General features: G+C 34.0%; 1 protein-coding gene across 1 annotated transcript in view; it reads right to left on the bottom strand.

Moving 5' to 3' along the window:
* PCLO (piccolo presynaptic cytomatrix protein) overlaps positions 1-15,736 on the bottom strand; it is a 382,545-nt gene that overhangs the window by 88,843 nt on the left and 277,966 nt on the right. The window contains exons 11-15 of the mRNA XM_057550295.1: positions 13,953-14,061; positions 13,345-13,412; positions 12,059-12,273; positions 5,997-6,047; positions 2,770-2,894 (exon numbers count right to left, since the gene is read on the bottom strand). Of these exons, the coding sequence (XP_057406278.1) occupies positions 2,770-2,894; positions 5,997-6,047; positions 12,059-12,273; positions 13,345-13,412; positions 13,953-14,061 (568 nt within the window). The remainder of the gene's footprint in view (positions 1-2,769; positions 2,895-5,996; positions 6,048-12,058; positions 12,274-13,344; positions 13,413-13,952; positions 14,062-15,736) is intronic.

The following is a 15,736-nucleotide window of genomic DNA, read 5'->3' as shown; positions in this document are numbered from 1 at the left end:
AATGTTGGTGCATTTAATGTTGTCCCAGAGGTCTCTGAGTCTGTCCTCTTTTCATTTTTTTCTTTATTCTGCTCTGCAGTAGTTATTTCCACCATTTTATCTTCCAGGTCATTTATCTGTTCTTCTGCCTCAGTTATTCTGCTATTGATTCCTTCTAGGGAATTTTAAATTTCATTTATTGTGCTGTTTATCATTGTTTGTTTGCTCTTCAGTTCTTCTAGGTCCTTATTAAACATTTATTTTATTTTCTCCACTCTATTTCGAAGATTTGGGATCATCTTTACTATCATTACTCTGAATTCTTTTTCAGGTAGACTGCCTATTTCCTCTTCGTTTGTTTGGTCTGGTGGGTTTTTACCTTTCTCCTTCATCTGGTGCATATTTCTCTGTCTTCTCATTTTGCTTAACTTACTGTGTTTGGGGTCTCCTTTTCACAGGCTGCAGGTTCATTGTCCCTGTTGTTTTTGGTGTCTGCACCAGTGGGTAAGGTTGGTTCAGTGGGTTGTGTAGGCTTCCTGATGGAGGGGACTGGTGCCTGTGTTCTGGTGGATGAGGCTGGATCTTATCTTTCAGGTGGGCAGGACAGTGTCTGATGGTGTGTTTTGGGGCGTCTGTGAACTTATTATGATTTCAGGCAGCCTCTCTGCTAATGGGTGGGGTTGTGTTCCTGTCTTGCTAGTTGTTTGGCATGGGGTGTACAGCACTGGAGCTTGCTGGTCATTGAGTGGAGATGGGTATTAGCGTTGAGACAGATCTCTGGGAGAGCTCTTGCTGATTGATGGGGCCAGGAGGTCTCTCGTGGTCCAATGTCCTGAACTCGTCTCTCCCACCTCAGAGGCTCAGGCCTGACAGCCAGCCTGAGCACCAAGACCCTGTTAGCCACATGGCTCAGAATAAAAGGAGGGAGGGAGGGAGGGAGGGAGGAAGGAAGGAAGGAAGAGAAAGAAAGGAAGGAAGAAAGAAAGGAAGGAAGGAAGGAAGAAAGGAAGAAAGAAAGAAAAGAAAGAAAAGAAAGAAAGAAAAGAAAGAAAGAAAAAGCAAAGAAAGAAATAAAATTATTAAAATAAAAAATTTAAAAAAATATTATTAAAATAAAAAAATAAATACATAATAAAAAAAGAAGAGAGCAACCAAACCAATAAACAAATCCACCAATGATAACAAGCGCTAAAAACTAAACTAAGATAAACATAAAAATCAGAAACTGGTCAGTTGCATACAGCAAACCCCAAGTCTACAGTTGCTCCCAAAGTCCACCGCCTCAACTTTGGGATGACTCATTGTCTATTCAGGTATTCCACAGATGCCGGGTACATCAAGTCGACTGTGGAGATTTAATCCGCTGCTGCTGAGGCTACGCGGAGAAATTTCCCTTTTTCTTCCCTGTTCGCACAGCTCCTGGTGTTCTGATTGGATTTGGCCCTGTCTTTGCATGTAGGTCTCCCTCTGGTGTCTGTTCTTTTGGGAAGTCTGAGGTCTTCTGCCAGCATTCAGTTGGTGTTCTGTAGGAGTTGTTCCACATGTAGATGTATTTTTGATGTATCTGTGGGGAGGAAGGCGATCTCCACGTCTTACTCCTCCGGCATCTTGAAGGTCCTCTCCAATGTCTTATTTATTTAAAAAAAAAAGTCTTTATTTTTGAAGGAAGGACAGTTTTGCTGGATACAGAATTCCTTGTGGACCATCTTTTTCCTTTAGTACACTGATTATGTCATCTCCCTACCTTCTGGGCTCCATGGTTTCTGATTGTCAATCAGTTGTTAATCTTATGGAGGATCCCTTGGATATGATGAGCCACTTCTTTTGCTTCTTTCAAGATTCTGTCTGTGGATTTTGATAGTATGATTATGAAGAGACCTGGTATAAATTTTTTCTGTTTATCCTGATTGGATTCTGTTGAGCTTCTTGGCTGTGCAGATTTTTTCCAACAAATGTGAGAAATCTTTTGCCATTATTTCTTCAAAAATGTTTTCTGCCCTTTTCTCTTTCTCTCCTCTTGGAACTGCCTCTCTGTGTATGTTTGTATACTTTATGATATCCTAGGTTCCTAAGGCATTGTTCCTTTCTCTTCATTCTTTTTTCTTTCTGTACCTTAAAGTAAACAATCTCAGTTGACCTGTCTTCATGATTGCTAATTGTGTCTTCTGACTAAATATATTGTTTATCTCATTATTAAGACAGTAGATCCTAAGACTTCTCATCACAAGGAGATTTTTTTTTCCTTTCATTTTATTTTACCTGTATGAGATGATAGATGCTAACTAAAGCTTTATTTTATAATTTTAAAATACTCATTTGAAAATATGCATATGAATAATAATATATCAAGTCAGTTAATGAACATTTAATGTATTGAATAATACACATGTCCTATAAAAGAGTAACTGATGAGTCCCTGAATGCTGGTTTCACAAATACATTTTGAAAAGTAAACTAATTCTTTAAATCTTCCACAAATAATTCCTGAAATGATTTTAATGTCTACCTGATTGGTCATAGCACAAGTGCTTTCCAGAATTGAAATACTGATGTGTTCTCATCCAGGCAGGTTTTGTTACGATCATGGCTCTCCTAAAACCCATTAAGGCCTAATTACAAATTTTTAATTCCACCTTACTTACTAATTGGAAATAAATAAATATGACATGTAGATAAAACTAACGAAAAGATATTAAACTCTTTAAATTAGAGACCAGAAGACACTATCACTACTTTTTAAACCATAGGGCAATATTTACAATACTTAGAATATATTGCTTCTTTACTTACCCTCGCCCTGGAAGAAGGTACACTTTAACAAAGGGGTCTGAGTAACCATTGTTGTCTCGAGGGACAAGGTTTCTTGCTTGGAGAATATGTATTATGAGATTTCCAAGATCATAGTTGATTTGAAGCTTAAAGGGACAGCAAATATTCCATGAACATTATTTTTTTTTGTTTTAAAAAACATATAATACATTATTATTCAGTATTTTACCAGTATTTTTTAAAAGTTCTCATAAGAAGCATCAACTGCTACTTTCATTTTATTTGAAACTGAACAGACCAGTTAATGTCTAATTTAATTGGGAGCTCCCAGGCACACATTAATTCCTAGTAAATGTGCTGTTCATTCTTTCCACAGTGAAAGTTCTGGCCTGTCAAAAATTCATTTAGGATAATCACACAGTGAATGCTAGCTCCATTTTTAAACTAAATTTCTACTCTTAGGAAAATCAGAAATGTTAACATTCATAAATACAATTGCCAGAATTTTGTAAGTAAATTAAATAATTGATGAATTTATTAGAAAATATCTTTTGCATTTCATCAAGTAATTAGCAGTGGGTGGAATCATTATTTAAAGACAAAGATGTTAGTACTGAATTGTAAGAATATTTAAGAATGTGTAGATTTTATCCCTTCCTATATTACATTAGCTGATAAACCTATAGCTGTTCTTTCTGTGCGTGCTTTCTTAATAGTGAGGCTAAGATAATGAAATATTGTTCTTTAATTTTAGAAGCTGAAGAGAAAAGAAGAGGCACTGTCTCATAGATGCTTAATGGCTGTTGTAAAATTGTCATTGAATAGTAAAAGACTTACAATTCAAATTAATATTTGCATGATTCAAAATAATCAAATTAACTAATTTTTCACCGTCACAAATGAAAGATTCTTTTGGCATCATTTAGAATAAGACAATTCTGTTTGTTGCTGTTTCTGTTTATCCAGTAACAGAAAGGAAGAGATCTATATTTTGAAAAAGAAAATCCATAAATAAAAAATGAATGTATTTTTTATAATCATACAAAACAGATACGCTATGTTTATGTTGAAAACGGAATAATTTAGATGAGATAGTCTTCATGTTAATAATTAAAATAATTTCCTAATTTCAGCATAATTTTGATCTGGTTATGTTTTGTGGCAGAAAACGAATCTTTGCTTTCCTCAGTACAGGAAGGCCCAGAGTCTCTCTGACCATCATGGAAGCAATATGAAACATGAAACAAAGGGCCGTGAAGGAAGAGGAGAAATGAAAAGTTTAGAACTGCAGTAACTGTGTCTAATGGAGTACTGAAATAGAAGAATTATTTTGCAATTAATTTCAATGAGGTTTAGAATGGCTTCCAAATCTTTAAGGAGAAATTCTTCTCCATTTTCTCCTTTCTCTGCTAGCCTACAAGTCCACTTTTAACTGGTAAGGCAGTAAAATCATTTCTTATTGAAACTGAGATTTGCAGGCTACCCTAAGACAGTGCTTTCCAAAATGTACTCTGTAAATTTGGTGCCTTAGAGAACACTGAGAGTTGCTTGGAGGTTACATCTGAGAGAGAATGAGATGCCCCCAGTAACCCTAAACCAGAGCTACGCCATGCTGGCAATTCATTGTTTGGGTGTTTATATACGGTTTCATTTGGAATAAGGTTTTGCTAAAAGACAAAAGATAAAATGTAAAAACTTGAAATCACTGTCATAAGAAAATATCCAAAAAAAAAAAAAAGGAAAAGACAATAACCTGGGTGTTAAGAAGGAAAATTATTAGAGTAAATTTCCACTATAGAATTAAATATTACTACTGAAGGGAAAGGAAAATAAAATAAGGACAAATAAAAACAACAAGCCAAAAAGAAACAGCACATATTGGCCCATGAGCAAGAAGTTTAAAAAAATGAGCAGAGAGAAGGAGATATTATGAATGAGAACACCTAGCATTTTCTGTGCTGCATGTGAAATAAAGAAACATCAGGTCTGTTTTTCTAGAAGTGGGAAATAGCAGCGATACAGCAAGATCAAGAGCACACAGGTGATCCTGACTCCATCCTGCTGGCTCCTTCTTAGTAAGGTGCCCACGTTCTGCACTCTTTCTCCATTTCCACTCTCATACTCCACTTCTGCTTGAATCAGGGTGTACCTAGATAACACTTAATTGATTTCTTTGTCTTTGTGTCCTACTCTTCATAATACTTTCTAGAGGCCAAGGCTTTATGAATTTCTATCACATATTGCTTTGAATTAGCCTCTCCCTCACTCCAAAATATTTATTTCCTGATCACTCTATTATGTCGTGGCTAACATCCCTTGGCTTCTGTTTAAGGTTCTTTTAATTTAGTCTCAACTTATCTCTACAGGAACATTTTCCTGTAGCAAGGCAGATCTGTTCCTTTCACTACCCTCTGGCAGAAGAAACTTTCCTTGTACCATTTCTTCCAGGAAAACACTCCCCCTTTCTCTATGCTTACCCTCAAATTAGTTCAAATCTCTGTTACCCTTTGTGAAAATGTACTGTAGATGCAACTAAGACTCACTGTTCTCTTTCCCTTATCTGAAATGTACTATCTTCAAATAGTTATTATTTGGTATTGTGTTAATTCTTTCCACATGACATTTCTTATCTACACTAAATTACTTTTTGGTACCATCTAAAGTACAGTTTTTCTAACATTTTTGACTTTGCCCATGTACAATGCAATATAAACACAGAAACACACATACAGAACTAAAAAATATAGTGATTTATACTATTTTCTTCTATTTTCCTGGTCAAAATCCTCTAAATTGATTTGATAAATTACAGATTGGTTATGACCCCCAGTATGAAAAACACTGCTCTAAAAGAACTGCTCAGCAATTATTTGACAATTATTGATCAGAGGAAGAAAAGAGGACAGCATTAGACTCATGAAACTCTTTAAGAGGAACCTTCAAATATCCAGGAGAATCTATCATGTTTGAAACACTTTCAACATGTATAAAGTAACCGAGGCATAATACACTAATACTGTTAAGGTATCAGGCAGACTTCGAAGTATAGAATTCCACAGATATCATTAGATTTAATAAAACATGTATTTGTATTAAAATACTTTTCTGTAAAATTGTATTTTTTCATTATACATCTATATATGTTATAAAACAGGAAAGGTTCTAACAATGCTTACAATTTCAACAGACCAGTGGGAAAAAGAGCCACAAAAGATGGTATAACAATGATCTTTTAAAAACTTGCATACCTGAATTTCCCCCGTAATTGGATGAGAGACAACCTTTGTTGTATCAGTAGGCTGCAATGTCAAAACATAGATTAATAGATAAACCTTTCATAGGATTTACCATTTCAACTTCCTTCTGAATTAATTTCTGTTGGTCAGAGCACACCCTGCCTGGAGAACACATTTCACCCATTTGGCTGCTTCAGATTAGGGTGTCTACTTACACTTCTCAATACATGTTTAATTCTATAAATACATAAATCCCTTTTTCATTTTGTGAAGCCTGTTTCGAGGCTATAATTTTATACCTGCAGTAATCTACGTTCAATTACCTAAGAAATGGAACAATATTGGTTGAAAGTGTTCAATTTAAATATGAACAGATTTTAAGTATCTATAAGAGAATGAAAAAGGTACTGTTTTTATTCAACTGCCTAGGAGCCCAGAAGTTATAAAAGTCCACCCTTATATTCCTTTGCTGGGTTCTCAGCCTGTTCCTACTCCCTTCTAGAGTGGAACACCCAGGCAATCACTTCTTAGTATTTCATATTCTTTTAATTAAAATTCCATCCCAGTCTATATAAGTTCTCATCTCCTTAATAATTTCCTTATGTCAGTAAAGCCTTAAAAACCATTAGGACTGTGATCTGGTAAAGTGATTCATTCTGCTGATTAAGGGACTAATTGCTGAATTGTTACATTTCAATAGAATGTACAATTTTGTACCAAAAAAGAGATGCTGTCCCTGACTCTAGATCTATAATAGAATTTCAGGCAACGTGGCATCACTATAGGGAGATATTTACTAAAATGGAGGCAAGCTTGCTACCCTACAAATAAGGTCCTGTCTCCCTATATATATATAATATTGGTTTTATTTTAATAATTAACCAGAAAAGGAGAAATTCATAATACTTAGGTGTATATACTTGTTCTGCTACCTTTTCTTTTATAAATTTATGCTAGACATGAGAGCAATCAAAGAAGACAGCTATATTCCAGGTCTCGTTCTGTGAAATAAGAATAAAAATAATGTAATCATTGGCAAAGTTATGGAGTAGGGATTAAATTTTCTAAGCCATATATCCTTTATTAGTTCAGCTCTTTTATAAGAAACTACGCTCTGGCTGCAAAGGATAAACTGCTAGGTAATGAACCATTATATTTACTTAATAATTATTTTACTGTTTAAATTTTAAGAAAAAGAAACTGAATCTAGAAAAAGGACCACACAACTTCCTGAAACTATTTCTATCTCAATTAAAGATGTGGAGTTTCCTAAAACCAGATATCCTTGCATCTCAGTTAGGAACGTTGGGGAATAACTAGAGATAAAAGGTCAAAAATAAGACCAGAAAAAAAAAAAAGAGTAATGATAATGTGTTTTGTCTTGATTTACTTTTGACAGTTGTAACTCATTTGACATATGATCGTGCAAACATAACTAGATTCAACACAGAGAATCAATGTATGGACCATCTTTAAATGTTCTGTGGTATGGCAGTGAACTCATAAGAGCACAGAAGGATATTGTAATATCTGTTGTACAGTGGGCAAACTACCAGCTCCAGATAGTTACAGTTTAAGATTAGAGACAAGTATTTCTTTTCGATAATGTCATACCTTTGTGAGGCTGGTTTGTGATGACTGTGGTGATAAAAAAAAATGTACTGCAAGAAAATCAGTGAGATCAGTGTGGAACAGGAAATGAGAGTGTCAGTGTCCAATCCAATTCCACCATTTGAGTAGCTGTGCAGTGCCCATCAGGAACATACCCCACTGATACATAATTTGAATTATTAACAATGAAATAAATATATCATTTTTATTTCATTTTATGGGTATTATTTTTTCCAATGGTTACTAAGATGTTAGGGCATAAATACTGGTTAAATTGTTAGGACCTAACTACATAATAAATGAAATCGTTTTAGGTATTTCTTTGGGTATAAGGGCATCATGAAAAAATTACTGAGATGTTGTGTGCCATGATAGAAAAGTTTGGGAAAGCAAGGACCTATTTCATTAGAACACTTAAAACTAGTAAGCACTTAGTTCAATTATTTATTTATACCATGACTTGGAAGAAATTATTTAGATTTTAAAGATAAAATGAAGAAAGTCTGATTAGATTTCAGAAATAAAAGACCTTGAGGCGGTAAACTAAAAATTTTGAAGACAGAAATTCATATTGAATTAGTAAGCAAAATAATAAAAAGTCATATACATAACATATAACTTAAACATATATCTAAATAGATTCATATTTTACTTACATTTACTCAGAAGCAATCACTTAAACTAGAGTATTAATAGATTAATAATTACTTATGAATAATCATTCAAAATGTTTAATAGATGGTGCTCTAAATATCTAAATGTATAATTATGTTATGATTTAAATATTTTAGTTTTAATACATTCCATTACATTAATGTTTTATAATTTAATATAGAGTTAGCCTCATACCTAATAAAAACAAAAGGATGTTAAAACTATAATTTTCTAAATTAACTGATGAACATATGCTACATTTGGAAATATTATATTATCTGACTCAGAAACATGTGAGTTTCAGACAGTTGCTCGATATTTCTCTAATCTCTCAATATCAATTTTTTTAACATTGCAGAATTTGGAGAACAAATAAAAGTATTGCTTTTTATGCATACTACACGTTGACTGGCCAAGAAATATCATTAAATTTATTCATTCATTCAGCAAAAATGTTTTAAGAAATTCAGTACCAGCTAAATGTTGATGATAAACACCCCAAAGGATGAATAGGTAGTAGTCCCTTTCTTCAAGAGTGTTAACATCTATTGACTATACATTTCTATATATATATATAAAATCTCAAAAATAACCAGATTTGATTATTGTTATTACTACTAATAAGAGTTAAAAAGTAATCTCTATACCATCACTGTCCAGTAGAATATAATGTGAGCCACACAGGTTATTTGAAATATTCTAGTAGTAACATTAAGAATATAAAAATAAATGGGTGAAATTAATTTTTACTGACATATTTTATTTGATCCAAATCATTAAAAATATTATCATTTCACGATGAAATCAATATAAAAGTTGTAATGAGCTATTTTACATTCTTTTTTTATACTATGTCTTTGAAATTTGCTGTGTAATTCACTTATACAGCATATCTCCATTAGGACTAGCCACATTTCAAGTGCTCAGCTGTCACATGTGGCTAGCAGCTACTGTCATGGACAGTGCAGCTCTGTAACTCTTCATCTTAGCAAAACTTCTATAACAACTACATAGGCCACATTCCTGGCATAGAAAAGAATGACCACATATCATAAAACCTGTTCATATTATTTCCTTGATGTTTGTCCTACAATACCTGTTTTCATCTTCTACTCATTACCAAAAAAGTTAACATATTACAAAACAATTATATTTTGTACCCCCATAACATTACAGAGACTCACAGGTGCCACTGACGTTTTAATTTAATTTTAATTTATTTTGTTATGGTCTATGCAAGCTACTCTACTATGCGCTTAGGGAGCTAGAAGAAATAAGAAATGGTTCTTGGTTCTCAATGAGTTTGCAGCCCATTTGGGAGGATAAAATAAGGAGACAAGTAACTATAATCAAGATACAAATTGTCTTAAGAGGTACATAAAGCATCTGGCACTTTGGATGGAGGGAAGGAGGAAGGAAGGGTAACTTCTGACTTAAGGAAGGATTAGAATATGGAAAGACGTTGTGGAGGAAGGCTTCCTGCTATTTTATTTTCACTTATCACTGGCTCTTTATTTTCCACAGATTGTAAAAGCCGTGCATGGCATGTAATGTCTTCCAATTTACAATCATCTAGGCTTCGCCTCTATTTCTTACCCCTATATCTTTTGTACACCTACGTCCTAAGCATACAATTTTGTTTCTGAGATTTTCTTCATGTTGCATTCTCTTCTTCGGATGTTGGTTCCTTTCTCCCCTTTACCAAATCAGTTCATTAGCTAAATGCCAGCTTTTCTAACCCCACTCTCCTAAGAGTGCTCTGTGTACTTCTTAATGACCACCAACATTACAGCTTTACTAAATTTGTTTATATATCTTCTTCATCTATATGTAGATCAGCACTTCTCAAATTACAAGGGGCACCACGCTCATCTGGAGAACTTATTAAAACCCAGGTTGCTTGGTCCCATCCCTGGGGTCTCTGATTCAGAAGGCCTAGGGTGGGATCAAGAGTCTGCATTTTTAACAAGTTCCTAGATGATGCTGGTGCTGCTGGACTGGGAGCATGCTTTAAGAACCACTCGTCTACGTAGTACACAGGGAAGGATTTTATCCCTCTTTGTATCTTGGGTACCAGTTACGACCCGTGACACTGAGGTGGCATCCAAAAATGTCTGTGGAAAGTAGGAATGAGTTTAAAACCCTAATAAATAGAGTACTTATTAGCAAGGCTATTGTAAAGATCTGACAACATTAAGCTTATGGTGATAATCTTCTAAGGAAAACCATTGACCAGGCTCTCTTAGAATGAGCAGGACAGGGTCTTAGACAGAGGTAGGGAAGCTGACATTCCAGGGAGCAGGGCTTCATTTTCGACAGGATAGTGATCCAATCAGAACACGGTGTCACGGATCAGATAGTTGTAGGGTAGTTTAAGAGGAAGGAGAAGAGACTGGTGAGTGGAGTGACAATACTGCAATACTGTTGGCAAAAACGAATAACGCTTTGCTAAAGAAGTTGGCAAGTTCAGAGAAGATAAACAAATTATTAAAGACTTATTAAAAAATTAAAAGTCACAGGATTAAGATTCAGTGAATGAAGATAAAAGAGGAGGCAATGGTGCTTTTACATTTGTACTTAATTTTCTGGGAGGATGGTGATATCAAATGCTGAAATAAAAAATATCTGGATGACAGACTTATAGAACTACAATGTGCTTGGCGTGAAAACTGTGCTAGCCAAGTCTGTCATGTCTTTAGTTCTATTGTGTGGAGATACTGAGAAAGGAATCAGAAGTGGTATCAGTGTGTAACTCCAGAGACAGGGCGCCTCCATGAGGTAATTCTTCAAAATTAACACATGTGGTAAAACATAGTTGTGTTAAAATTTATTTTGAAATTGAGTCCATCCTTGAACTTATTCCTCACAAAACCTTACTATATTTAGTTTGAAACAAGTCATTTTATGATGCAATGATTAAGATCATCCTACCATTCTTTTTTGCTTCTGAATAAAAGAGTTTTTTAGTGACATCTGCTGTGCTTTTATACTTACTAGAAAAAACTTTATTTTCCGAAGTCTAGTCAACTTATCCAACCATAGCCTGTCCTTCCTATATATCTCAGCACATAAAGAGAAAATCTTATTTGTGGTTAAACAAACAAACAAACAATAAAACTTTTTTAATGTATTTATCAACCATGAAGAGAGTTTCTCTATTAATAATCAAATCTATGGGGGAAAATCACAAATTGTCTATATTATCATCTGATTTTATAAAGTTAAAAAATTAATTCATGTTTTCTTTTAATTCCCCAGTAACTCTAAAATAATAATGTTAGAAACATTTGTTCTAAGTGAAGAGCTGCATCAAGAGAAAATTTATTAGTATGGAATTCGGGATAAATTTCAAAATGGCAATACTATATTACTGGCTTTCCTTCTTTCTTGTTGTCCTAAATTATCCTCATTTCTTTGTCCTTTTTACCTTCTACTTAAGCTACAAAATCTACTGTAATGTATATCATGTGTTTCCAAAAAGATACAAAGATATATTTGATATACAGAGGCTCAGATTTGTGTAACAACAACAAAGAAAAAGAACATGAAGCATTAGATACATTTTTCAAGTTCCCCATAATAATAACTGCTACAGTATTTTAAGAGATGTAGAAACACATCATTTTGATACATCTTGATCAGTTATAAACTCAGAAACGGAAACATTTTTTGTTTGTTTCAGTACATCATTAGGAAAGGAGAAATCACATGAAAAACACCTTAGGAAATAATATTGTATTTCCTATCTCCTAGTCTGAATAAGGAGCTAGAAAATAAGTAACTCGGAGGTTGCATTGGACACTTCTCACCTTGCTGCTGCTGTGTTTCTTTTTGCTCACTGAGGGTGACCCTGGTTGCCCAGGGCTGGGAACAGAACTGGATCCTGCTGATGTAGGACCTGAATGAACGTGAGATCCTTTTTCAACGACGGACGAAAGAACCAGTGGTGACTGCTGTAGCGAGACCTTCTGGAGCTCTGCAGCCAACTGCTTAGGATCAACCCCTGGGGATTTCGCTTTATCCACTACAACAAAATGAAATGGCTTCACACAGTCTCAGTTTCATAGGTACTTAATACCATGGAACTTATCTGAGTTCTAGATAACAAAGTCATCTAGAACTTATAAAAGTTTTATAGTTACTTATAAAACAAGCTAAATAAAAAAAATACATGCAATTGTACCTTTATGAATCTATTTTTAAAGAAGTCTGGAAGGCTCAGAGAAAAGTGAAAGAATACTAAATTACAGAGGAAAATGGAGGTTCCTATTATATCTTCAGAAAAATGTTTTAAAATGTTTTATATAGAGAATTCTATGCATGATAAAATATTGTTTTACTCACTGGAATTTAATTTGTATGACTGGCTGTTTTTCCTCCTTGAAATCTTATATATCTATTTCTCTAAGGGAGGAATGTCAAAGAACATATTTACATTTACAGATGTATGAAAATTTCTATAGGCCTTGGCCTGCTCTGTTCAGTGCAGTGACCCAGCCTCTTAGAAATGCTGACTACAACATAGGAAGTGCCCAATAAATATTTGTTGAACAAAGCTATAGTGATATTTTTAATCTTATAAGTGATTTAAATTTATAGACTGTATTTGTTATCTAAGAGATAAATCTACTTCATCATGTAGTTATGAAATTGTATGTTGAATTTTATTTATCATAAAAGGCAATCAAAAGGTTCAGGAGTAAGTGTTCCAAAACCAACTGCTAAAAAAGAACCGGTATCACCTAAAAATTATATAGGACCCCAAACAAATGGCTCCATGGATTACTTTCATACAATGAATTTAATTTTAAAGAATTAAAAATATAAACTCTCACAGTAAGAATTTCATATGAATTTCTTTAATGGGTCTAACATGTAAATATGTGTTTTCCTAGAACACTAAAAGTGTAGCTACAATGCTTTTGATTTTCTTTATGATTACATAAATATATAAACATCTGTCTATAAATGTATTTTTGCCTATATCTATGTATATGTCTATATCTTCATCTACAGCTACATCTGCCTCTACAATTACTTCTCCATTTAAATCGACATCTTTACCCACAGTTGGAAGCAGACTGCTTTCACCTACCAGCTTTTGGTGGTTCATGAAGTTCTAGGTGCTGGGGATTTTCAGAATCTGATAGCATACTGAGGTCCCTAAAAATTAAAACAAACAAAAAAAAAATTAAGAAAGCAACTGAGGAAGTCTGAGACAAAAGGCCTTTTTTCCCCAACTATGCTGAATATTTTTTTTCAGTAGGTAAATGAGAAGTGGTTAATGATATAAAGCAATTTCAAAGCATGCTCACCCTTCTAACCAAATCTATATTTGCAATGCTGTTAAAAGTCAGCTGATAAAAATGATTATTTAAGGTGAAATCTTTATGGATTAAATATAAGTTCATTTTGAAATACTGTACACATCCATGAAATCTAAATGGGTTTAGGCTTTCATTTAAATGATGCATGTTTCAATAAAAGCATGAAAGGGGACATAATCAGAAACAAAATTAGCTGGATTCTTTCTATGCTTTAGACTTTGATTCTGAACACAAGAAATCTATAAAACTTGTATTCACTTCATGTTCTAATTACAGGAAATCTTGCTCACTGGCAAAGGTTCCACCTTAACAATTTTAAATTAAAAGAGCCATGAATAGCCAAAAAATGGAAACAAAAAGATGGGGAAAAACTCACAGTCTTACACATATTTCTGCTTCCCCACTTTGCTGACTAATGATACTCTGCACTTCTTCATATGTTTTAGAAGTTAAAGGAATTCCATTCCATTCCAATACTTGCATGCCTACAAAGACAAATTCAAGTATAAAATAAAAAAGGTGTGCTATGTCTCATCTGGGTCCACAAGGCACAGAAGACATTGCTTTGCATTTAAAAACCAACTCAGCACACCATTTCAGAGAACATCAGTTCAAAGTTCTCTGGAACATTAATATCAAAATCATATGAAGTTTGATTTCATCAACTTACCTGAACATATAAAATATGTCAAACAGAACATGCAAAATGTTGCTCTTGAAAATCTATTAAATAGTATCAAACACATGCATTTTGTTCACACTGCTTTAAAGAAAACATTCTTGACTGTATATTGCTTAAACCAATTTTGTGTGGGAAAAAAATAATTGCAACCACCAATATAATTTTTCCACTGGGCAACAGAGCAACTAGAAGAGTGTAAACTTCCATTCTATTGCGGAATAGGAGTGGTAGAAAAAAAGTCATTAGGATTTTGTTGCGAAGCTCCCTTTAAGAAATTGTTACAGCTTCAACTTTGCTCAGATAAAAAAGATTTCCATGGTGTGTGTTTTTCTTCGCTGCATGCAAGACAGTCCTGAGTAGAAGCAGCAGAAATGTTATACAGAGGGCAGCGTCATGGGTGTGTGTGTGGCCTGTGCAATAGTATGCTCTGTGCTCAGTAGGGCCCCATACTTGGTTTAATGCTTTGCTACTGCCATCTTGAAATTCTTACCACTGTTTGAACAAAGAGTCCTATATTTTTATTTTGCACTGGGTCCCATAAATTATGTTGCTGGACTGGTTACAGAGCATTTCATGTTTCCTCTCTTTCTAGAAAGGTAATTTTCATACAAGAAAGTAGTAACATAATTAATATTTCAATATTTTACATTTAGTTTTTATGTCCATTTTATATGAGCTGTCAAATAATTTTGGGAACGTATTTGGCACAAATCACACGGTCCTAATATGTAGCTATGTGGGCTAGATATAAATTCGATGAAACCATCCAGAGTTATAGTGCCCAGATATTTGTGAATGCTACCAGCTTTACCTGAGAAAAAATACCTGTATGCCAGGACTAGGTTATAATTTAAATAAAAAGAAATACTTGTTGAACAATTAGGTTTTCAATGAGCTTCACAGATGCCAATGTGAAATTCCCTATTACTCACTATTGGCTTCCACGGGAAATTCTCGACATGGCATGACTGAGTCTTTAAAAGTTTTAATGATTTTGATATACATTGGAAAGCATATTACCAGTTGCAAACAAGTGAGGGAAGTTCTTTTACTATTGGGAAATGGCAAAAGAAGTCCATAAAAATGCCCACAATAACACAAACAAGAACGACTTTTCTATAACTTACTCCAAGAAAACTTTATCTTCAGATGGGCCTTAGGTTTATTTCAACAATCCCAGGCTGTTGTACACATAAAATAAGAAAATTACATAAAAGACAGTGATAATACCACTAAAGAAAAATTTAGAGCTGAAAGAGGAAAAGCACACTGAAAAACACACATTTTCTTAGTCACAAGAAAGAGTACATTTATGAACAGATGATTCTGAATTGAAACAAATTAATAGTGCTATAATTCAGAAATTGCATTGCCACTTTTCTGCAGGAGCAAATTCTATGAAAGGAAATAGCTGCATAATCTTCATGCTTCTTCTGTTGAATTTACCTGTTCATTTTTCATAGCTTAAAGGGGCAAAT

This window comes from Balaenoptera acutorostrata, chromosome 7 (genome assembly GCF_949987535.1).
Source record: "Balaenoptera acutorostrata chromosome 7, mBalAcu1.1, whole genome shotgun sequence".
Classification (NCBI taxonomy): domain Eukaryota; kingdom Metazoa; phylum Chordata; class Mammalia; order Artiodactyla; family Balaenopteridae; genus Balaenoptera; species Balaenoptera acutorostrata.
The sequence above is the reverse complement of the archived record's forward strand: the minus strand, read 5'-3'. Positions and strand labels throughout refer to the sequence as shown.